This window comes from Delphinapterus leucas, chromosome 15 (assembly GCF_059928025.1).
Source record: "Delphinapterus leucas isolate spDelLeu-1000000601 "Yukka" chromosome 15, BTC_Dleu_Yukka2, whole genome shotgun sequence".
Taxonomy (NCBI): Eukaryota; Metazoa; Chordata; class Mammalia; order Artiodactyla; family Monodontidae; genus Delphinapterus; species Delphinapterus leucas.
The window spans coordinates 58,260,212-58,285,914 of NC_143143.1; the positions used below are offsets into that span (position 1 = coordinate 58,260,212).

Consider the following 25,703-nt stretch of genomic DNA (forward strand, 5'->3'; position numbering starts at 1 on the left):
TGTTTTTCTGTCTTCTTATTTTGCTTAACTTACTGTGTTTGCGGTTTCCTTTTTGCAGGTTGCAGGTTTGTAGTTCCTGTTGTTTTTGGTGTCTGTCCCCAGTGGCTAAGGTTGGTTCAGTGGGTTGTGTAGGCTTCCTGGTGGAGGGGACTAGTGCCTGTGTTCTGGTGGATGAGGCTGGATCTTGTCTTTCTGGTGGGCAGGTCCATGTCTGGTGGTGTGTTTTGGGGTGTCTGTGGACTTATTATGATTTTAGGCAGCCTCTCTGCTAATGGGTGGGGTTGTGTTCCTGTCTTGCTAGTTGTTTGGCATAGGGTGTCCATCACTGTAGCTTGCTGGTCGTTGAGTGAAGCTGGGTGCTGGTGTTGAGATGGAGATCTCTGGGAGTTTTTAGCCGTTTGATATTATGTGGAGCTGGGAGGTCTCTTGTGGACCAGTGTCCTGAAGTTGGCTCTCCCTCCTCAGAGGCACAGCACTGACTCCTGGCTGCAGCACCAAGAGCCTTTCATCCACATGGCTCAGAATAAAAGGGAGTAAAAGTAGAAAGAAAGAATTAGTAGAAGAAAGAAAGAAAGGAAGAAGGGAGGGAGGGAGGGAAGGAGGGAAGAAGGAAGGAAGGAAGGAGGGAAGGAAGGAAAAAAAGAAAGAAAGAAATAAGATAAGGTAAAATAAAAGATAACATATAATAAAGTTATTAAAATAAAAAATAATTATTAAGAAAAATATTTTTTTAAAAAACGGACAGATAGAATCCTAGGACAAATGGTGGAAGCAAAGCTATACAGACAAAATCTCACACAGAAGCATACACATACACACTCACAAAAAGAGGAAAAGGGGAAAAAATCATAAATCTTGCTCTCAAAGTCCACCTCCTCAATTTGGGATGATTCGTTGTCTATTCATGTATTCCAGAGATGCAGGGTACATCAAGTTGATTGTGGAGCTTTAACCCGCTGCTTCTGAGGCTGCTGGGAGAGATTTCCCTTTCTCTTTGTTCTCACAGCTCCCAGGGGCTCAGCTTTGGATTTGGCCCCGCCTCTGCGTGTAGTTCGCAGGAGGGCGTCTGTTCTTTGCTCAGACAGGACGGGGTTAAAGGAGCAGCTGCTTCGGGGACTCTGGCTCACTCAGGCCAGGGGGAGTGAGGGGCATAGAGTGCAGGGCGAGCCTGCGGCGGCAGAGGCCGGCATGACGTTGCACCAGCCTGAGGTGTGCCGTGCGTTCTCCCGGGGAAGTTGTCCCCCGGGACCCTGGCATTGGCGGGCTGCACAGGCTCCCCGGAAGCGGGGTGTGGATAGTGACCTGTGCTCACACACAGGCTTCTTGGTGGCGGCAGCAGCAGCCTTAGCGTTTCATACCCGTCTCTGGGGTCCACGCTTTTAGCCGCGGCTCGCGCCCATCTTTGGAGCTCCTTTAAGCAGCGCTCTTAATCCCCTCTCCTCGCGCACCAAGAAACAAGGAGGGAAGAAAAAGTCTCTTGCCTCTTCACCAAGTCCAGACTTTTTCCCGGACTCCCTCCCGGCTAGCCGTGGTGCACTAACCCCCTGCAGGCTGTGTTCACGCCGCCAACCCCAGTCCTCTCCCTGCGCTCCGACCGAAGCCCGAGCCTCAGCTCCCAGTCCCGCCCGCCCCGGCGGGGGAGCAGACAAGCCTCTCGGGCTGGTGAGTGCCGGTCAGCACCGATCCTCTGTGCGGGAATCTCTCCGCTTTGCCCTCCGCACCCCTGTTGCTGTGCTCTCCTCCGCGGCTCCGAACCTTTCCCCCTCTGCCACCCGCAGTCTCCACCCGCTAATAGTCTTCCTAGTGTGTGGAAACCTTTCCTCCTTCACAGCTCCCTGCCACTGGTGCAGGTCCCGTCCCTATCCTTTTGTCTCTGTTTATTCTTTTTTCTTTTGCCGTACCCTGGTACGTGGGGACTTTCTTGCCTTTTGGGAGGTCTGAAGTCTTCTGCCAGCGTTCAGTAGGTGTTCTGTAGGAGTTGTTCCACGTGTAGATGTATATTCCTGGTGTATCTGTGGGGAGGAAGGTGATCTCCGCGTCTTACTCTTCCGCCATCTTCCCCTCCACTCTCTAAGTTTTTAAATAGGGCCTAATTTTCTTTTTTTTTTCTTTTTTTTCATTTCAATACTTTAAAAATTTTTTTAATTTTATATTGGAGTAGAGTTGATTAATAATGTTATGTTAGTTTCAGGTGTACAACAAAGTGATTCAATTATACATATACATGTATCCTTTTTCAAATTATTTTCCCATTTAGGTTTATTGAGCAGAGTTCCCTGTGCTATACAGCAGGGGTCCCCAACCCCCAGTATTGGTCCATGGCCTGATAGGAACTGGGCCGCACCGCAGGAGGTGAGCAGCGGGTGAGCCAGTGAAGCTTCATCTGTATTTACAGCCACTCTCCATCACTGGCATTACCGCCTGAGCTCCACCTCCTGTCAGATGAGCAGTTTCTCGTAGGAGCGCAAACCCTATTGTGAACTGCACATGCGAGGGATCTAGGTTGTGTGCTCCTTAATAGAATCTAATGCCTGATGATCTGAGGTGGAGCTGAGGCAGTGATGCGAGTGCTGGGGAGCGGCTGCAAGTACAGATTATCATTAGCAGAGAGGTTTGACTGCACAGAAACCATAATAAATCAATGTGCTTGAGTCATCCCAAAACCATCCCCCACCCCAGCCCAGTCCGTGGAAAAACTGTCTTCCACAAAACCAGTCCCTGGTGCCAAATAGGTCGGGGACTGCTGCTATACAGTAGGCCTTTCTTGGTTATCTGTGTTAAATATAGCAGTGTGTACATGTCAATCCCAAACTCCCAGTCTGTCCCTCTCCCCCATCCTTCCCCCCAGTAACCATAAGTTTGTTCTCTAAGTCTGTGAGTCTGTTTCTGTTTTGTAAATAAGTTTGTATCATTTTTTTTTAGATTCTGCATATAAGCAATATCATATTTGTCTTTCTCTGTCTGACTTATTTAGATGATAATCTCCAGGTCCATCCATGTTGCTGCAAATGGCATTATTTTATTCTTTTTAATGGCTGAGTAATATTCCATTGTATATATGTACCACATCTTATTCATTCATCTCTTGATGGACATACCACATCTTATTTACTCATTCATCTGTTGATGGACATTTAGGTTGCTTCCATGTCTTGACTTTTGTAAACAGTGCTGCAATGAACATTGGGGTGCATGCATCCTCTCAAACCATATTTTTCTCTGGATATATGCCCACGAGTGGGATTGCTGGATCATATGGTAGCTCTATTTTTAGTTTCTTAAGGAACCTCCATACTGTTCTCCATAATGGCTGCATCAATTTACATTCCCACCAACAGAGTAGGAGGGTTGCGTCTTCTCTACACCCTCTCCAGCATTTATTGTTTGTAACCTTTTTGATGATGGCCATTCTGACTGGTGTGAGGTGATATCTCATTGTAGTTTTGATTTGAATTTCTCTAATAATTTGCGATGTTGAGCATTTTTTCATGTGCCTCTTGGCCACCTGTATGTCTTCTTTGGAGAAACATCTGTTTAGGTCTTCTGCCCATTTTTTGATTGGGTTGTTTGTTTTTTTTGATATTGAGCTGCATAAGCTGTTTGTAAATTTTGGAGATTAATCCTTTGTCAGTTGCATCATTTGCAAATATTTTCTCCCATTCTGTGGGTTGTCTTTTCATTTTGTTTATGGCTTCCTTTGGCATGCAAAAGCTTTTGAGTTTGATTAGGTCCCATTTGGGTTTTTTTGTTTTTATTTCCAAATAGGGCCTAATTTTCAAAGCCAAAGCGGAGACTGTAAAAATTTTTACACCGTATTCAAAGAGCTTTATAGAATGAAAGAGAAGAGAATTGAATTTTATTAAACAGCTATATATCTAACAGTTTTTAGTGTTTGCACAGTATATGATTATGTTAAGATAAATACCATCATCAAATATCTTTCAGCAATAATTTATTGTTGCCACTAGTGTTTTGGGGGTACTCACTGATGGTCAAATTCAAATGAATTTAGTGTGTAATTTCTTATTTTCTGACAAGTTAATTTACATTCTTCATAGAAAGTGAATTTTTTTTTTATAGATGAATCTTTTCTGAAGTTCTCAAAACTGTAATTGCCTCTTATATGCTGTCTGCTTATGATTTTTAGGTCTTGTTCAGAGAGATAAATACCTAGCTAATATAATTATAGCATTCAGGAAAAACTTTTTAAAAATCTGTTTATTTCCAGAAATTTCCTTTTTCTAACATTTTTTAATAATAGTTTGATTTTAAATAATAATAGTTTGATAAATGTTATGTAAATATTCAGCATTTTTTTTAAATTAGGGAATTGCCATGGTACAAACAGGACCTCAGAGCATTAAAATCTATTTCTTTTTTTCAGACCTACTAAATTTTTTGGTAATTCCTCTCCAAATAGTGGTTTAACTCAGAAATTTGTGAATTTAATATCTGAAACCAAATTATTTTTAAAAAGAAGACAAAAATATAAAAAATATTTTAAAAAAGGAAGGGTTAACATATAAAATAATCTAAAATGTGTAGCTTATAGTATATTCTTTATTACTTTGTCAAAGAATTAATTAAGCCTTTAACTTTGTTTTAAGAAAAACACTAGTATACCAATTGTGATTCTGGGTAAATTTTTTGAGAAGTAAATTGTGAAACACCATTTTATCTCATTGTTTTCCTTTTAATAATCAAGCAAATAAGAAATAAAGAAGAAAACTATAGCAGTTGTTTTCATGCATTATCGTTGTAGTACATTTTATCATTTTTGTATCTTTTTTATTAAGCTAACAAAGCAAATAAGTGGGAATCTTCTATACTAAAATAAAATTACCTTGCTTAATCAGAGAAACGAGTCACATTCAAACATTTCTAAATTTCATTTACAAGTAATTGGTACCATTTTGAAATTTTAATCACAGTGTAAGACGTTTTCCCTTTCTGATGATCTCAGTTTGTTGCTTTTAACCCTCAGATGTTAAGTTTGGATTTCACAAGTCATTTACAGTTAATCTGGAGATTCATGGATTCAACTCCTCTAATATTACCCAAGCCCATTTTTAGATATAACTTAAGTTCTCCAACACCTTCCCAGGGAGCTATTATGTTCTCAAGTAGAAATATCCCTCCAGTCACAACCAAACTCATCAGAACCATAGGAGGAACACAACTTAAGTCTAAATGAGACACCCAGCACCAACCACAATCTTACACAACATTGTAGTATAGAATTTTCTGCCTGTGATAGGGCTATGGATAGATCACTACTGGAGCACAAAAGAAGGATGTCTTTGCTATTTTATAACGAACCATATAATATTCTAATTTATGTTTGTTATTCATCTCTGTCTCCAGGTATTTGTCTGTTCTGTTTGCTGTATCCCAAACACCCAGAACAGTGCCCGGCACAATACTGGCACTCAATAAATGTGGTTAGGTAAATGAAAGAATGGTGTCCCTAATAGGAAGTTAATAGATATGCATAAAACTGAAAAATCAAGAAGTAGCAACACAAGAAACATATTTAAAAACTTGGAAGTAAATATCAGAATAGTGAGCTAAAGGGGAAAAAATGGTTATCTCTGGGGAAGAGAGCAGGATTGCTGATTTTTATTGTTGTTGTTGTTACTAACCTGTAAAACTATATATAACTTTGAAACATATGTAATTAAAAATTAAAAATAGAGGGAAATTTTTGAGTTACCTACTAGAAATTATAAGGTCAAGATAATGACAGAAAAGATAGGGTGCTATGGATGGTTGTGAGAAATATTTGAGAGGTGAAAATGAATAGAATTTGGTGACTGGACATAAAAGACAAGGAAAGGATGAGCTTAGAATCTTTCCTGGACTTCTGATTTAGGCAGCTGGGTGGATAGCAATCCCTTAACAGAGAAAGAAAATGGATGGGCAAGTTTGGGGTGGAAAGATGATAGATTCTGTTTCAGACATGGGGGGACTGAGTTCCCTGTGTAACAGTCAAGCTGTTTAGTACACAATTTGATATATAGGTCTAAAGCTTATGAGAAGTCTGGTCTGGAAACAGGAGATGATATAATAATAGGTGGAAGTTGAAGCCAGGAGTGTCCCATAAAGATAATGTATATAGTGAAATAAAATGGGTCCAGAACAGAATCCTAGATAAACATTGACATTTAAGAGGAGCCCCTGAGAGAGATTAGAAAGGGATAGCAGGAGACAGGAGGAAAATCATGAGAGAGGTGCCCCACAAGTAGGGCTTCAGTGGATTGAGTCAGTTGTGTCAGCCGTTCTCAGGGAGGTCCCTCCCGTAAGAAGAATTGAAGAGTTCCCATTATACTTGACAATTAGCTTTGCATTCATAATCTTAGTTAGAAAAGGTTCAGTAGAATAGGTGCACAGGTGATGAAAGGTGGGTTATAATGGGACAAAGCCTGAGGAGCAGGTGAAAATGGATACAAGGAATATAACCTCTTCTTTGAAGAATATTGGCTAAGAAAAGATTAGGGGTGGGGAGTGCAGTTTCCTGTAAATTAAAGAAGTTTTGTTTTGTTTTGTTTTTGGCTGCACTGGGTCTTCATTGCTGTGCGTGGGCTTTCTCTAGTTGCAGCAAGTGGGGGCTACTCTTCACTGTGGTGTGCAGGCTGCTCATTGCAGTGGTTTCTCTTGTTGCACAGCATGGCCTCTAGGCACATGGGCTCCAGTAGTTACAGCACACGGGCTCAGTAGTTGTGGCATGCAGGCCCTAGTGCATGCGGGCTTCAGTAGTTGTGGCACATGGGCTCAGTAGTTGTGGCACGCGGGCTCTAGAGCGCAGGCTCAGCAGTTGTGGCGCACGGGCTCAGTTGCTCCATAGGATGTGGGATCTTCCCAGACCAGGGATCGACCCGTGTCCCCCTGCATTGGCAGGTGGATTCTTAACCGCTGCACCACCCAGGAAATCCCTAAGGAAGTATTTTGTTGTTTGGGTTTTTTTTAAGATAGAGATTTAGGGATATTTATAAATATAATATTAAGGAGAATGAGCTAGTTGTAGAGGATTTGTGAGAAAGAATGAATCGTGGAAGTGAGGAGAGACATACCTAAAAGTTACAGCAATATTGGTTTTAAACAGGAGAATACCTTCTTAAGACAGAGATGAAGGTAACTGGGAAGAACAGTACATATGTAGGTATGTGGGGCTGGGAGCAAGACAGCTGCATATCTGAAAACCTCTTTCTCTGAAAAGTAGTTGAAAATGATGGAAAAGGAGGTGGTAGGATAAAGCTTGAAGAGGGTGGCAAGGGTTTGAAATGACTACTGCAATGGAAGCATAGGATAGTCAGCATGAATAAGTAGAATCAAAGAGCAATGTGGGAGGTCTAACTGAGCATGTTATTAAGTACTTACTATGTGCCAGACCCTGTGCTGTGTACTGCAGTTAAACTAGGTAACTTTATTATCTTTATTTTACAGAAGTTAAATAATTTTCCTATAGTCACACAGATAAAAGTTGGTTAGAACTGAGACTCAAACCTAGTTGTGTCTGACCCAAGCACTTGCTCTTAACCACTTAAAAAATAATAATAAATTATATTTATCAGGCTTCATTTCAGAATTTCATAATCACACTCAAAGGACAGATTTGCATATTGAGGATATTCTAAAACTTTTCTATTGAAGTGTAGTTGATTTACAATATTAAAACTTTTTTTGAGCCTGAAAATTTTAAACAAAGACAGTACCTACTTTACTTTTCTTTCAATAATGGATAACAAGCTACTTAAGAAAAAGGAAATATTCCCCATTCTTACCTCCTTTCATCAAATAAGTCACAATCTATATTACTAGTATGTTTCCTGGAAGGAATAGCAAAAAGATATTTCTCTTGAATGCATGGCAAATGCAAAATAAAATAGTGCAATCTAAAATATTAGGTAATTAGTTGAACTTAGAGTAACGGAGTAATCAGAGGGATGAAATTAATATAAGTAGGACTTTCTAGAAGGGATGAATTTTTGAGCCATGGATTGAAAAAAAGGTAAACACAAATTGACCCCTGCTGTGGCTGGAAGTAATGATGCTTTGGGAAAATATGCAGATCCAAGTAAAAGTCAAATAAGCAAAGTAAATTTACAAATCCAGCCTCATTTTAATGAACTGTAATGGAGTTCATTTTATTCCTTTACATGAAAATGTAGTGTACACTTCTCTCAGCAAAACAGGAAGACCAAAAAAAGAAAAAAAACAGTAAGGATGATTTGAATTACATGTTTAATAAATTTGACCTAATTCAGAGAAATTTATAGTTTTAAAAATCATATATTAGACAAGAAAGACTGAAAACCAGTGATATAAATTTTCCTTTCATGGAACTAAAAAAAAACCCAATTAAACCGAAAAGAAAGTAGAAGAAAATCTTCCTAAAAAAACTAAGCACAGAAATCAATGAACTAGAAAACAAATGTGTAATAAAATTATTAAAATCAAAAAAGCTGATTCTTTGAAAAGATTAACAAAATTGATGAATCTCTAGAAAGAGATCCAGAAGAAGAGAAAACATAAATTTACTAATATCAGGAATTAAAAAGGGGACATTACTACAAATCCTAAAAGCATTAAAGAGATAGCAAAGGATATTATAAACAACTTTATGCCAGTAAATTTGAAATTTTAGTCGAATTAGACACTTTCCTAGAAAAAACACAGTGCACTAAAACTGACATAAGGGGACTTCCCTGGTGGCGCAGTAGTTAAGAATCCTCCTGCCAATGCGGGAGACACGGGTTCGAGCCCTGGTCCGGGAAGATCCCACATGCCACGGATCAACTAAGCCCGTGCGCCACAACTACTGAGCCTGCGCTGTAGAGCCTGTGAGCCCCAACTACTGAGCCTGCGTGCCACAACTACTGAAGCCTGCACACCTAGAGCCCATGCTCCACAACAAGAGAAGCCACCACAATGAGAAGCCCATGCACCACAACAAAGAGTAACCCCTGCTCACAGCAACTAGAGAAAGCCCATGCACAGCAATGAAGACTCAATGCAGCCAAAATATAAATAAATAAAATAATAAAATTTTTAAAAACTGACATAAATAATAGCATTTATGAATAACCCACAACTAACATCATACTCAATGGTGAAAAACTGAAAGCTTTCCCCCTAAGATCAGGAACAAGACAAAGATGCCCATTTTCTGGGCAGAAAACCTAAATAGACATTTCTCCAAAGAAAACATACAGACAGCCAAGAGGCACATGAAAAGATGCTCAACATCACTAGTTATTAGAGAAATGCAAATCAAAGCTACAATGAGTCTCACACCAGTCAGAATGGCCATCATCAAAAAGTCTATAAACAGTAAATGCTGGAGAGGGTGTGGAAAAAAGGCAACCCTCCTATACTGTTGGTGGGAATGTAAATTCGTACGGCCATTGTGCAGAATAGTATGGAGGTTCCTTAAGAAACTAAAAATAGAGCCACCATAATATCCAGCAATCCCACTCCTGGGCATATATCCAAAGAAAAACATGGTTCAAAAGGATACGTGCACCCCAATGTTCATTGCAGCACAGTTTACAATAGTCAAGACATGGAAGCAACCTAAATGTCCATCAAGAAATGAATGAATAAGATGTGGTACATATATACAATGGAATGTTACTCAGCCATTAGAAAGAATAAAATAATGCCATTTGCAGCAACATAGATGAACCTGGAGATTATCATACTAAGTGAAGTAAGTCAGACAGAGAAAGACATCACTTGTATGAAGAATCTAATAAAAAGATGCAAATGAACAAAAGAGAAACATATTCACAGACTTAGAGCAGCAGTCCCCAATCGTTTGGCACCAGGGACCAGTTTTGAGGAAGACAGTTTTTCCCCGGGCGAGTAATGGGGAGTGGCAGATGAAGCTTTACTCACTTGCCTGCCACTCACCTGCTGTGCAGCCCGGTTCCTAACAGGCCGGGGGTTGGGGACTCCTGACTTAGAGAACAAATTTACGGTTAGCAGGGAGGAAGGATGGCGGGGAGGGATAGAATAGGAGTATGGGATTGACACGTATACACTGGTATGTTTAAAATAGTAGCCAACAAGGACCTACTGTATAGCACAGGGAACTCTGCTCAATACTCTTTAATAACAAAAATGTTAGTAATGTGGCAAATAGTCAGTAGAAAATAAGCAGGATAACAGTTGGAAAGAGGAAGGGGTAGAAAATGTAACAAAAATTTGGGACATAGTAAAAAGGCCTAAACCACATTTAAATGAGTCCAAAAAAGAAATGTTGAGAGAAAATAGGGAAGAAGCAGTAGATGAAAATTTCCCTCACAAGTTAAGGATTCAAGAAGTACAGCAAATCACAAAAAATGGGGTTTGTTTGGGCGGGGGGGTCGTTTTTTGTAAAATGGCTGACAACCCATGACTAAGATAAAATATTACACACACACACACACAGAAGTGAATTTCTTTAAATATCTAAAGTATTTGAAAACTTATGTCCACACAAAAACCAACACACAGATGTTTTAGAAAGAAGCTTTACTCATAAATGCCAAAACTTGGTATCAACCGAGATATCCTTCAGTGAGTAAATGAATAAATGAATTGTGGTCCATCCAGATAACAGAATATTATTCAGCACTGAAAGTAAATGCGCTATCAAGCCATGAAAGGACATGAAGGAATCTTAAATGCATATTTCTAAGTGAAAGAAGCCACTTTGAAAAGGCTACATACTATGTGACTCTCACTATATGACATTCTGGAAAAGGCAAAACTATGGAGAAAGTTAAAGGGTCAGCGGTTGCCAGGATCTACGGGAGAGGGAGGGATGAACAGGTAGAAGACAAAGAATGTGTAGGGCGATGAAACTTCTGTATGTTACTATAATGGTGGATACACGTCATTGTATACTAAAAAAAAAAAAATCTGATTTCTCAACAGAAATGGTGAAAAAAATAAAAGCATTGATATTGATTTTAAAAAGATGCCCACTTTTACCATTACCATGCAACATTGTACTAGAAGTTTTAGCCAGAGCATTTACACAAGAAAAAGAAATAGAGGGCATCCAATTGGAAAGAAAGAAGTAAAACTATCTCTTTTTGAAGGTGACATGATTCTATATATAGACAATCCCATAGAATACACACACACACAAAAATCTAGAACTACTAAACAAGTTAAGCAAACTTTGAGAATACAGAATCAGCACAAAAAAATCAGATGTATTTCTGTACACCAACAAGGAACAATCTGAAAAGGAAATAAATGAAACATTTACAATAGCATCCAAAAGAATGAAATTCCTAGGAGTAAATTTAACCAAGGAGGTGAAAGACTTGTACACTGAAAACTACAAAATATTGCTGAAATAAATTAAAGAAGACCTAAATGGAAAGATTTCATGGATTGGAAGCCTTAATATGTTAAGATGGCAGTATTCCTCAAAGCAATCTACAGATTCAATGCAAAGCCTATCAAAATTCTAATAACCTTTGATACAGAAATGGAAAAACTGATCCTCAATTCATTTAGAACTGCAGGGAGCCCCAAATAGCCAAAACAACACTGAAAAAGAAAAAAAGGCAGGAAGACTTGCACTTCCCAATTTCAAAACTTCCTTTAAGCTACAGTTATAAAAATATGTGGTACTGATAAGAATGGACATATAAATCAATAAAATAGAATTGAGAGTCCAGAAATAAACCCAAACATCTATGGTGAATTGATTTTTTTTTGGCTTTTGTGCTCTCCATATAGTTTTTTTTTAATTTTATTGAAGTATAGTTGATTTACAGTGTTGTGTTAATTTCTGCTGTACAGCAAAGTGACTCAGTTATACATGTATATATTTTTTTCCATTATGGTTTATCACAGGATATTGAATATAGTTCCCTGTGCTATACAGTAGGACCTTGTTGTTTATTTATTCCATTGTGTATATATACCACATCTTCTTCACCCATTCATCTTTCGATGGACATTCAGGTTGTTTCCATGTCTTGGCTATTGTAAATAGTTCTGCTATGAACATAGGGATGCATGTATCTTTTCGAATTATCGTTTAGTCTGGGTGTGTGCCCAAAAGTGGGATTGCTGGATCATATGGTAGCTCTATTTTTAGTTTTTTGAGGAATCTCCATACTGTTCTCCATAGTGGCTGCACCAATTTACATTGCCACCAACAGTATAGGAGGGTTCCCTTTTCTCCACACCCTCTCCATCATTTATTGTTTGCAGACTTTATGAAGATGGCCATTCTGACCAGTGTAAGGTGGTACCTCATCATAGTTTTAATTTGCATTTCTCTAATAATTAGCGATGATGAGCGTCTTTTCATGTGCCTATTGGCCATCTGTATGTCTTCTTTGGAGAAATGTCTGTTTAGGTCTTCTGCCCATTTTTCAGTTGGGTTGTTTGGTTTTTTGTTATTGAGTTGTATGAGCTGTTTGTAAATTTTGGAAATTAAGCCCTTTTCGGTCGCATCATTTGCAAATATTTTCTCCCAGTCCGTAGGTTGTCTTTTCATTTTGTTCATGGTTTCCTTTGCTGTGCAAAAGCTTATAAGCTTGATTAGGTCCCATTTGTTTATTTTTGCTTTTATTTCTATTGCCTTGGGAGACTCACCTAAGAAAACATTGATATGATTTATGTCAGAGAATGTTTTGCCTGTGTCCTCTTCTAGGAGTTTTATGGTATCTTGTCTTATATTTAGTCTTTAAGCCGTTTTGAGTTTATTTTTGAGTATGGTGTGAGGGTGTGTTCTAAACCTCATTGATTTACATGCGGCTGTCCAACTTTCCCAACACCACTTGGCTGAAGATACTTTTCCCCATTGTATAGTCTTGCCTCCTTTGAGGAACATTAATTGTCCATAGGTGTATGGGTTTATTTCTGGGCTTTCTATTCTGTTCCATTGATTTGTATGTCTGTTGTCATGAGAGTAACAGGCTGTTTTGATCACTGTAGCTTTGTAGTATTATCTGAAGTCTGGGAGGGTTATGCCTCCAGTTTTATTCTTTTTACTCAGGGTTGCTTTGCAATTCTGCTTTTATGGTTCCATATAAATTTTAGGATTATCTGTTCCATTTCTGTAAAAAAAAATGTCATGGGTAATTTGATAGGGATCACATTAAATCTGTAGATTACTTTGGGTAGTATGGTATGGCCAGTTGTTTTTCACAAGGGTGCCAGGCCCATTCAGTGGCAAAAGAATAGTCTCTTCAACAAATGGTGGACCAACTGAATAATACACGTGAAAGAATAAAATTGAACCCCTGCCTCATTTCCTATATAAAAATTAACTCAAAAAATAGATCAGCAGGACTTCCCTGGTGGCACAGTGGTTAAGAATCTGCCTGCCAATGCAGGGGACACGGGTTTGAGCCCTGGTCCAGGAAGACCCCACATGCCGCAGAGCAACTAAGTCCACGTGCCACAACTACTGACCCTGCACTCTAGAGCCCATGCGCCACAACTACTGAGCCTGGGTGCCACAGCTACTGAAGCCCGCATGCCTAGAGTCTGTGCCCCACAACAAGAGAAGCCACCACAATGAGAAACCCATGCACTGCAATGAAGAGTAGCCCCCACTCGCCACAACTAGAGAAAAGCCCACGGACAGCAATGAAGACCCAACGCAGCCAAAGATAAATTTTTTTAAAAAATGTTTTAAAAGTAGATCAGCGACCTAAACATGAGCTAAAACTATAAAACTCTTGGGAGAAAACAGGTAAATCTTCATGACCTCAGATTGACAATAGAGTCTTAGATTTGACAGCAAAAGCACAAACAACAAAAGAAAAAATAGATAAATTGGACTTATAAAAATTAATAACATTTGTGCATCAAAGAACATTATCAAGAAAGTGAAAAAAACAGCCTACAGAATGGGAGAGAAATATTTACAAATCATATATCTGATAAGGGTTTAATATCCAGGATATATATTTTTAAAAACTCTTACAACTCAACAGCAAAAAGACAACTGAATTTGGGACTTCCCTAGTGGTCCAGTGGTTAAGATTCCACCTTCCAATGCAAGGGACGTGGGTTCGATCCCTGGTCAGGGAACTAAGATCCCACATGCCATAGGGCAACTAAGCCCACGCACTGCTACTACTGAGCATGTGGGCTACAACTAGAGAGCCCACGTGCCACAACTACAGAGCCCACATGCTCTGGACCCTGCACACCACAACTACAGAGCCCACACACTCTGGAACCCAAGCTCCACAACAGCTGAGCCCACACACCACAACTAGAGAGAAGCCTGCACGCCGCAGCAGAGGATCCTGCATGCTGCAACTAAGACCCAACGCAGCCAAAAATAAATTAAATAAACAAATATTGGGACTTCCCTGGTGGTGCAGTGGTTAAGAATCTGCCTGCCGATGCAGGGGACACGGGTTTGAGCCCTGGTCCAGGAAGATCCCACATGCCGCGGAGCCACTAAGCCTGTGCGCAACAACTACTGAGCCTGCACTGTAGAGCCCACGAGTCATAACTACTGAGCCCTCATACCACAACTACTGAAGCCCGCATGCCTTGAGCCTATGCTCTGCAACAAAAGAAGCCACCGCAATGAGAAGCCCGTGCACCACAATGAAGAGTAGCCCCCACTCGCTGCAACTAGAGAAAGCCCACGCACAGCAACGAAGACCCAATGCAGCCATAAATAATTAAATAAATATTAAAAGAAAAGAAAAGACAACTGAATTTAAAAATAGGTAAAGGGCTTAAGTAGCCATTTCTCCAAGGAAGATATACAGATGGCCAACAAGCACGTGAAAAGATGTTCAACAGCATTGGTCATTAAGGAAATGCACATTAAAACCACAATAAATGTCACAACTAGTAGGATGCTGTAGTCAAAAATATGGAAAATTATGTGTTGACAAGGATGTGGAGAAATAGAAACCCTCATACATTGCTGGTGGGAATGTAAAATGGTGCAGGAACTGTGGAAAAGAGTTCATCAGTTCCTTGAAAGTTAAACATAGAATTACCATATGACCCAGAAATTTCACTCCTAGGTATATACCCAAGACAAATGAAGAGATATGTCCACAAGGAAATTTGTACAGAATGTTTATATCATTATTCATAATAGCCAGAAGGTATAAACAACCCAAATGCTCATTAATAGACAAATGGATAATCAAATTGTGGCATATACATATAGTGAAATATTATTCAGCCATAAAAAGGAGTGAAGTACTGATACATGCTACAAATAGGCAGAGCCTCGAAAACATTACGCTAAATGAAAAGCCAGACACAAAATGGTCACATATTGTATGACTTATTTTATGTAATGTATCCATAATAGGCAAATCCATAGAGACAGAAAGCAGATTAGAGATTACCAGGGAACGGGGGAGTGGGGACCAACTACTTAATGAGTACCAGATTTTTTTTGATGAAAAAGTTTTGAAACTAGAGTGAACTAGTGGTTGCACAACATTGTGACTGCACTAAGTACCACTGAATTATACAGTTTAAGATGGTTAATTGTATGTTATGTGAATACAAGTAAAAGAATAATAACATTTTTAACTGAGTCAAGAAGAAATATAAAATATTAATAATTATATATGTAATAATAAAAGCATTTCCACAAAGAAACTGCAAGTCAGATAACTTCACCAGTGAATTTCTCCAAACATTTAAGGAAAAAATACCACTCTTATATGACTTTTCCAGAGAATAGAAGACATACTTCGATGAGGCCAGATAATTTTGATTCCAAAGCCTGACAAGGACATTACAAGAATGGAAATTATAGACTAATCTTTCTCATGAACAAAATATTAGTAAATAAAATTCAAGGATGTACAAAAAGGTGGTACACCACAACCAAGTGGAGTTTTGTTCCAGAAATGAAGATTGTTTTAACATTTGAAAATCAATCAATACAGTATACCACATTAACAGTAAAAAGGGAAAAAAAGCACTTGACAAAAATTAATACCTATTCATGATTTTTTTAAGTCTAAAACTAGGATACAAGGGAACTTTATTTGAATCAAGGGTTATCTACAAAAAATCTAGAGAAAACATCGTATTTAGTAGTAACATATTAATAAGGACATTCACTGCCATCACTTGCATTTAATATTGGTACTGGAGGTCCTGGCCAGTGCAGGAAAAAAAAAGAAGTGGAATAAAGAATAAAGAGTGAGGGCTTCCCTGGTGGCGCAGTGGTTGAGAGTCCGCCTGCCGATGCAGGGGACACGGGTTCGTGCCCCGGTCCGGGAAGATCCCACATGCCGCGAAGCAGCTGGGCCCGTGAGCCATGGCCGCTGAGCCTGCGCGTCCTGAGCCTGTGCTCCGCAACGGGAGAGGCCACAGCAGTGAGAGGCCGCGTACCGCAAAAAAATAAAAATTAAAAAAAAAAAAGAATAAAGAGTGAAATATGTGAAGATTAAATAGGTAGAGTTTAAACTGTTATTATTTGCAGACAAAATAATTGTGTATTTTAAAAATCCAAAAGATTCTGCAGATAAGATGTTTAGAATTAGTAAGTGAACTTAGCAAGTCACTGGATACAGGATCAATATTCAAAAATTGAATTTTTTTCTATGTAGTAGCAACAAAGAATTAGAACATAAAAAAATTTTAAATACCATTTATAGTAGATCAAAAATTACCAAATACCTAGGAATAAATTTAATGATATATAAGTGTTCTACGTAGAAATGTGTACAGAGAAAGAAGATCTAATAAATAGAGTATGCTATATTCACAGGTTGGAAACTCAATCTTGCAAAGATGTCAGTTCTTCCCCCAATTGATCTATAAATTAAACACAGTGTCAGTCAAAATCCCAACAGATTTTTTTCTGGAAATTGATAAGCTCATGAAATCTATATGGAAATGCAAAGGACCACGAATAGCCAAAGTAGTTAAGAACAAAGCTTGAGGACCCAAGACTTTTTCCAAAACTCCAGTACTTAAAACAGAGTGCTATTCACCTAGCACCCAGATCTTGGTTTCTAAATATTATTCTCCAATAAAAGGAACCAAGGCTCTTTGAAAGAAGTGGTTAATTCCACAACTGGAGCATGGAAAATACAAGATGAGCTTGTAACATCTTTTGGTGCCAGTGAGCTAGGAAATGCATGGTAAAGGATGAGAGCATGTTGAAAGGACATAAGTATCAACCTGAAGGAGGGCCTAAAAGCCTAAATCAATTTGAGCAACAAAATAAACAATGATCATATTAAATTATAACCCATAGACTAACACAAATGAGTCCATGCTGATATAAATAAATGAAGGAGAAGGGGCATCTCTTCCTTACAGAAGAATCCCAGTTAATGTACAAGGAATTAGGGAACTACAAAACCACCACCAGGCAAACACTGCAGAATTGTTGCAAGCAAGATGGATGCTAAAATCAGTGGGCAAAAGCTTGAGAAAAATATAGGATATTTTCATAGTTTCAATGTGTCTCCCCCAAGATATTGATCAGTTGCAAAGGGGAAAATAGTAACTTTACAGTGGAGAGACCCAGTAGACATTGCCATAACCAAGTGATCGTGGTCGATATGTCAAAATCCTGAAAAACAAGGAAAAACTAAGGAACTGTCACAGATTTGAAGAAACTAAGGAGACACAACTAGATGCAGGCTGGGGTCCTGGATTGGATCACAAGATAGGAAAAGAACATTAGTGAAAAAACTGGTGAAATTCAAATAAAGTCTGTTTGGTGAATACTATACGAGTATTAATATCAAAACATTAGTGTTAATTTCCTGCTTTTGATCATTGTTCTATGGTTATGTAAGATGTGAATGTTGGAAAACTGGGGAGAGAAGTATATATGAACTCTGATATTTTTTGCAACTTTCCTATAAGATCATTTCAAAATAAAAGGTTTTTTTTTTTTTTTAAACTGGCATGGTATTGACACAAGATGCATTGGTTTCCCAGGGTTGCTGTAACAAAGTACCACAAGCTGGATGGCTTAAAACAACAGAAATTTATCAAACTCTCACAGTTCTGGAAGCTAGAAGTTCGAAATTAAGGTGTTGGCAGGGCCATGCTGCCTCTGAAGGCTATCTAGGGGAGGATCCTTCCTTGCCTCTTCTTAGTTCCTGGTGGTTGTCAGCAATCCTTGATATTTTTTGGCTTGTAGCTGCATCACTTCAGTCTCTGCCTCTGTCTTCACCTGGCCTTCTTCCCTGTGTCTCTGTATATCCTCTCCTCTTCTTCTAAGGACAACAGTCATATTGGATTTATGGTCTACCCTAATCCTAATGTGACCTCATTTTAACTACTAAATAGTCTGCAAAGAGGCTATTTCCAAACAAGGTTACATTCTGAGGTAGCAGTTTGACATTAATTTTGAGGGGACACGATTCAACCCAGTACACAAGGATGGGCAGATAAACCAGTGGGATAAAACAGAAACTCTAGAAACAGAACCACACATTGGTCTCACTTACAGCAGATGTGCCATTGAAACACAGTGGGGAAAGAAGTGTCTCTTCAATAAAGGAGTCAAATGAAAATCTGCATGTGGATAAAAAGAACTTTGACCTCTACCTCACATCATACATAAAGACTAATTTCAGATGGATCATAGACCTCAATGTGATAGGTAAAATAACAAATTATTTTCACGTTACACACAAGAAATTATCTTCATTATCTGGGGGTTGGCAAAGATTTCTTTAACTGGACACAAATTAAATTAAAAAGCTTTAAATTAAAAGCTTTTGTTCATCAAAAGATAACATTAAGAGAATTAAAAGGCAAGCCATAGAGTATTGCAGTACCCAACAGAGGACTTGCATCTAAAATATTTAAACAGCTCCTACAAATCAATAAGAAAAATATAGTCAACTCATTTTCTTAAATGGACAAAAGACTTGAACAGGCATTTCGTAAAAGAAAATATCCAAACGGGCAATAAGCATATGAAAGGGTCTTAAACATCATTTGGGAAATGCAAAATTAAAACCAAAATGAGATACCACTGAACACCCACCAGACTGGCTAAAAATTTTTAGACTGACCCTACCAAGCTGTGGCAAAGATGTGAACAACTAGAACTTTCATGCACTACCCATAGGAGTAAAACTGGTACAAGCACTTTGGACCAGTAATTCTACTCCTAGATACACACTCAACAGAAATGAGTCTATATGTCCACTAAAAGACATGTAGAAGAATTTGTATAGAGGCTTGATTCATAATTGCCCCAAACTGGAAGTAACCTAAATATTTGTCAGCAGTGGAATGGATAGTTTTATATTCATTCGTAAAATGGAACACTATATGTCAGTCAAAAATATAATTACTGCAACAACATGGATGGATTTCACAAGTAATTGTTGACTGAAAGAAGCCAACACAGGAGAGTATATACCAAATGATCCATTTATGTGAAGTTCAAAAACAAGCATAGTTAATCTACAATGATAAAAATTAGGATAGTGTTAGGGGTGAATATTGATTGGGAAGAGTCATTTCAGGGATGCTGGAAATGTTCTATGTATTGATCTGGGTGATAGTTACGGTGGTGTGTATAATTTTTTTTAATACTTATCTGTATTCTTGAGGCTTTTGCACATTATTAGATGTATATTATATTGATACTTCGATTTTTTAATTAGGAAAAATGTGATATATTAAATATTATTGAAATAAGTGGACTATTGTCAATATAAAACATTGAGCCTTCTTTAAAATATTTGAGATTTTGTTTTAATGAGATTTCACTTGACCTTATATATTTGGATAACATTCTCTGGTTCACTGGTCACTTTCTCATAACATGGTAACAGATATGTCATTTGAGTGTGTTCTAGAATAAAGATTCTGGATTTTAAACCATAAATGATATAAATTAATACCAAAAATAAGCAGTTTTAAAATTTTTGTCAAATTCTTATATGGAAATCTCAGTATTGCATTTCTCATTTCTGTCTTTTAGGCTAAGACATCAAGCACACAAAGAATTTTATGCCTACAAACAGGTGAGAGAGATTTACTTAAGATTAGCTTTGATCATGTTCTTCACCAAAAAAAATGAGACCTCAGGTTTCCACTCATATTTTAAACTGGGACTAGATTTACTTGTGTTCATTTTAGCATTTTGCTTGCCAATTTGCCATACAAAATACTTCAAGTGTTCCTTTTTTTTTTTTTTTTTTTTTTACTGTGTTGAGTCTTCGTTACTGTACACGGGCTTTCTCTAGTTGCGGCAAGTGGGGGCTACTCTTCGTTGCAGTGCCTGGGCTTATTGCAGTGGCTTCTCCTAAGTATTACTTGAAGTTATAGAAAGTTCAAATGATTAAATAATATAACATAACAGGGAACTTTGGCCAATATTTTGGTAAAGAGAAATGCTATAGCTTAAAATCCTTAAACTTACTATCATCCTAATGGAGTTCAGAGATTCCATTAAATGAAATTTTTACCTTCTTCATTAGAAGACATACTAGTTCCTCAGAGGTAACCAGCTGTGTTATACTGATCTCATCTCCTCCCCTTTGTACTTTAAGTGTTAGTTCACGTCACACTACTGGAAGTCCAGATACTTCAGTCATTGCTATTAACTCCTAGCCCTTTGTACTATCCCTTTGCTGATATGTTCTTTAAGGTAATAAATTTAGCTTTTCTTGAAGGCCAGTAAAATTTGTTTTTTCTTCCATGTGTCATCCATTAATATTTTACCACTGATACCAAACAGTGGGCCTAGGTGTTCCTTAATTTTCTTTTGACCCTGAGCATGAAATTATTTTTGTCGTCCATAGCAATTTAGGAGGGGGGGAGAGGTGGGGGTGGGGGCCAAGCTTCAGTTTATTTGGGTCTTTAATCTTGCTGACACTGATGTTACAGACCATGTCGTCATTTTAGGATTACATATCTTTTTGTCCATGTCTCTTTGAAATCTGAGCCCATTGGTGAGTTCCTTAGATGTCCACACTGATGTCCACAGGTAACCATACATGGGTCTCGTGTGGGATTTAATATACAGAGATGAATGTCTTAGTTTTCTAAAGGAATGAATCTTTTTGTCTCAAATGGTTTTTTGAGGAACCTCCACACTGTTTTCCATAGTGGCTGCACCAACTTACATTCCCACCAACAGCGTAGGAGGGTTCCCTTTTCTCCACACCCTCGCCAGCATTTGTTATCTGTAGACTTTTTAATGATGACCATTCTGACTGGTGGGAGGTGATACCTCACTGTAGTTTTGATTTTCATTTCTCTGATAATTAGTGATGTTGAGCATCTTTTCATGTGCCTGTTGTCCATCTATATGTCTTCTTTGGAGAACTGTCTATTTAGGTCTGCTGCCCATTTTTCAATTTGGTTGTTTGTTTTTTGTTAATGAGATGTATGAGCTGTTTGTATATTTTGGAAATTAAGCCCTTGTCAGTGGCATCATTTGCAAATATTTTCTCCCAGTCCTTAAGTTGTCTTTTCATTTTGTTTATGGTTTCCTTTGCTGTGCAGAAGCTTTTAAGCTTGATTAGGTCCTATTTGTTTAGAGATGTTCTTTTTAAATAGTCATCTGCCCTCTTGTCATTTTGCATTATTTTTAACTGATATCCAGTCACCACAAAGTCAGGTTAGGGACAGCACCTGGATGAGTTTTAAACCTATTTACATAATTCTGGATAGAGCTAAAGTTTTCTGAGGATACTGATGTATAATAATAAGCAAAGCTTCCAAAATTAAGATTGACCTTACTTTTCAGTCTTTTATAACTTACCAGTCTGTCCCATGAGTCAATACTGTGTTTTACCAAATCATGAGGCAAGCAATCTCATTTACTTTCCCCCCATATTAGCACATACTCCAGATAGGCATGTGTTAATTTCTTCTCCCAAAATTTAATCTATTCTCAAAGAGATTTTAAAATTGCTTTTCAGGAGAATACTACACCATTGCTCAAGTTAAAAGAATGTTGCTAAAATGTTCTATCTCAAACTGTAAGAGAGTCTCTCTAATACTGAATATGAGGTGAAATGAGCTATATACAGAAAAGAAAAATATTTGTAAGAACAATGAGAAATCTTTTAAATTACAGATTTAAATGGGCATAAAAGCATACTTTTTTTTGTCTTACAGGTTATATTAAAAGAAAAAGTAAAAGAACTGAATTTACATGAGGTAAGTTGCCTATAAGTATTTTAATCTGCTCTTGAGTATATGCTAACAGAAGTGGTATGCTGTGGTATGCTTAAACATCTATATTTTCAGACACTGAAAAAAATTGGGCTTATTTTGATAAGCTTAATAGAATATTTGAGGGTGAGGTCAAATAAAAATCAATTTTGTGAAGACTTATAAGAGTGTAAAATAACTCATTTTTAATAGGAATGGTGCCAGCGTAAGATTTCATAGCAGCAGGGATGCTGCTTGCTGTCCATGCTATACGAGTAGGAGATAGATATAAACAAGTTTTTCTACTCAAGATGAATTTGCACTAATTTCACTCTTGAAAATGTTCCCAGAAGTCCTTTCTTACCAATGGCACAAACAAGGCAGTGATTACTTCATGAAGGTGGGAGCTTGGGGAGGTGAGACAGAGAGATGGAATAGGGAAGAACATATAGGGAGAGATATGAACTCTTGGACTTGTCTAGTAATGAGGTTGCATGGTTGGGGTGTTCACTATATTGTTATGCTTTCTAAGCTATATACAGATGTGTGTGTGTATCCTGCTATGCACCTTAAGACACGTAGTCTATAGTAATTCTTGTTTATTTTATTCCTTGTCTTGCCACTGATTTCAAATGCTCAGAGTTTTTATTTTTAATTTTAGGGCCCTTTCTCTTCCACCCTTTCTGAGTTTTTTAATTGGTGTTTAAAGCAAGGACTTGAAAAGCTACACACTGTCATATCTATGTTTTATATAGCATAACTGTGGTGAAGCTACATTACCAGTCTCTTCAAAGAGAGTTAATTTGTGAAATTATTTGAATAATAGTAAAAAAAATAATGATTTATATTATTGTTGAACACTTTGAAATTATCTACTGCTCCTTTGCTCTTTGTTTAAAATATTTATTTATTTATTTGGTTGCACTGGGTCTTAGTAGCGGCAGGCGGGCTCCTTAGTTGTGGCATGCATGTGAGATCTAGTTCCCTGACCAGGGATCAAACCCAGGCCCCCTGCATTGGGAGCTCAGAGTCTTAACCACTGTGCCACCAAGGGAAGTCCCTCCTTTGCTCTTTCTGCATATTTTTTATCAAAGAGTTGATATGGTACAGCATTTCAGAACTAACCTTGGATTAAACTCAAGCATCAAATACTGTTTGATTTTTAAATTTTTCCTAAAACAGTAACAGAAAGTGATCCTCTTCTGTTTGGAGTATTTTTGATGACCATAAATGAAAAGATCTTATTCTGACATACATTAACAATACTGAATAACCATGTTTGTCAGGAATAGAAGTCTTCCTTATTGGTTTGACCCTTTAGTTTAGAATCTTTATCCTGAATAAGTGAATTGTGTTACATCATTACTTATCAGAGTTAGTATCCCAACCGCACCCACTAATTCCAGTTTCACTGCCTAAGAAAACCTAACCTTGCTCTACAACTTGTTTCCAGAGGCCAGTCATGTACTTTTCGCAGTTTGGTCCTTTTTTGATGCACTTCTTTGTGTTGAAACTATTTTGTCAAACTTCTTTGTGTGTGTGCATTCCTGTAGCCTAATTATACAATGATACATAGCTTGTTCCTGTGTAAGCATATGTAATTTCAATATGAATAACGTTATTAGTGAATAATTATAATAGTGGAAAATCAGAGACAAGCTAAATGTCCATCAGTAGTGTAACAAATAAATAAAACATGATACACTGGAAGATTATCCATCAAGAGAGGGAGGGAGGGAGGAAAAGAAGGAAACCTGATACAATGATTCATACAGTGAGGTACTATACGGCAGGCAAAATTAAGGAACAAGCTCCATCTATAAAAACAACGTCAACCTAGATAGATCTCTAACGGAATCTTGAAAAAGCAAGTTGCAAAATGATATAAATGTTTATATCATGTATGTAAACTAAGATAAACACATTTTTCATGGATTTATATGCATACTGCATAGTGTTTGAAAAGGATGCATAATGATCACACAGAGGAGGAGAGAAGAGGGAAAAGATTAGGGGAAGTTGGTCAAAAGGGATATTAATTTCATATATAATGTTCTTAATTTTAAAGAAGGAGAGTAAGTTAATATATTATTTTAAAAATACAGTTGAGGAATTCCCTGGAGGTCCAGTGGTTAGGACTCCGTGCTGTCACTGCCAAGGGCCCAGGTTCAATCCCTGATCAGGGAACTAAGATCCCACAAGCCACGTGGCAAAAAAAATCTAAAAAGTACAGTTGAGGGCTTCCCTGGTGGCGCAGTGGTTGAGAGTCCGCCTGCCGATGCAGGGGACACGGGTTCGTGCCCCAGTCCGGGAAGATCCCACATGCCACGGAGCGGCTGGGGCCGTGAGCCATGGCCGCTGAGCCTGCGCATCCGGAGCCTGTGCTCCGCAACGGGAGAGGCCACAACAGTGAGAGGCCCACGTACAGAAAAACAAAAAAAGTACAGTTGACCCTTGAACAACATGGGTTTGAACTGCACGGGTCCACTTATACGCAGATTTTTTTCAATAGTGAATACTACAGTATTACACGGTCTGTGGTTGTTTGAATCTGTGGATGATCCCACATGCTGTGCGGTGTGGCCAAAAGTTATTAAAAAAACAAAACAAACATAAATAAATAAATTGCATCTAATGGAGTCTTGGTATCAAGAGAAACAGAAAAGTGCCATGGAAGCTGTGACACACTGGGGCATGCAAGGTCCTGTGTTAAAGAAGTTGTCAGCACTCAGCTCTAGCTAATTGTTACCATAGGGGAATATAGGCTATTGCCAACTATTGCCAGATCTGGGTTTTTTTTAAGAAAAGCCTGAGAGCCTTGACATTAGTCTGTGATCTGCTTGTCATTTGCATTTAGTCTTTGATTTGTTCACCAGTGTCCCCAGCTCTGGTTATGGTGAATGGTTGCTTTCTCCACTCAATTTCTTTTGCACCTTTATCAAAAATCAAATGGCCATATTTTTGTGAGTCTATTTCTGGATTCTCTATTCTGTTCCATTGATTTCTGTGCCTATGTCCCTTCACCAATACCACAGTCTTGATTACTGTATTTTTATAGCAAGTCTTAAAATCAGGTAATATGATTCCTCCAACTTTATTCTTCTTTTCCAAAACTGTTTTAGCTAGTCTGGTTCCTTTGCTCTTCCATGTAAATTGTAAGAGCAGCTTGTCTATCTGTACACACACAAACAACAACAAAAATCCTGCTGGGATCTTGATTAGTATTGCATTAAATATATAAATCAGGGGGAAATTTGGTATCTTTACCATGTTGAGTTTTCTAATCTGTAAACACATTATGTCTTTATATTTGAAGTGTTTTTATAGACAGCATATAGTTAGGTCATGTTTTTTAATCCACCCTGCCAACCTGTCTTTTAATTGATGTGTTTAGACCATTTATTTTCAATGCAATTATTGATGTGTTTGAAATTAGGTCTACTCTTCTACTATTTATCTTCCGCATTTGCCCCTCTTTCTTATTCCTTTGTCTCCTCCTACCTTCTTTTGGGTTATTTGAACATTTTTAGTATTTTATCTATTGTAATTTTGTCTTTTTGTATAATTTTCTAGTGGTTACTTAGGGATTACAAAAT

The 25,703-nt window shown here is 38.0% G+C and overlaps 1 protein-coding gene across 7 annotated transcripts in view; it reads left to right on the plus strand.

Annotated features, from left to right (window-relative positions):
* RNF24 (ring finger protein 24) overlaps positions 1-25,703 on the plus strand; it is a 134,183-nt gene that overhangs the window by 98,245 nt on the left and 10,235 nt on the right. For all 7 annotated transcript variants that reach the window (XM_089896613.1, XM_089896616.1, XM_022592926.2 and 4 more), the window contains 2 exons: positions 19,925-19,967; positions 22,072-22,113. In XM_089896613.1, the coding sequence (XP_089752739.1) occupies positions 19,925-19,967; positions 22,072-22,113 (85 nt within the window). The remainder of the gene's footprint in view (positions 1-19,924; positions 19,968-22,071; positions 22,114-25,703) is intronic.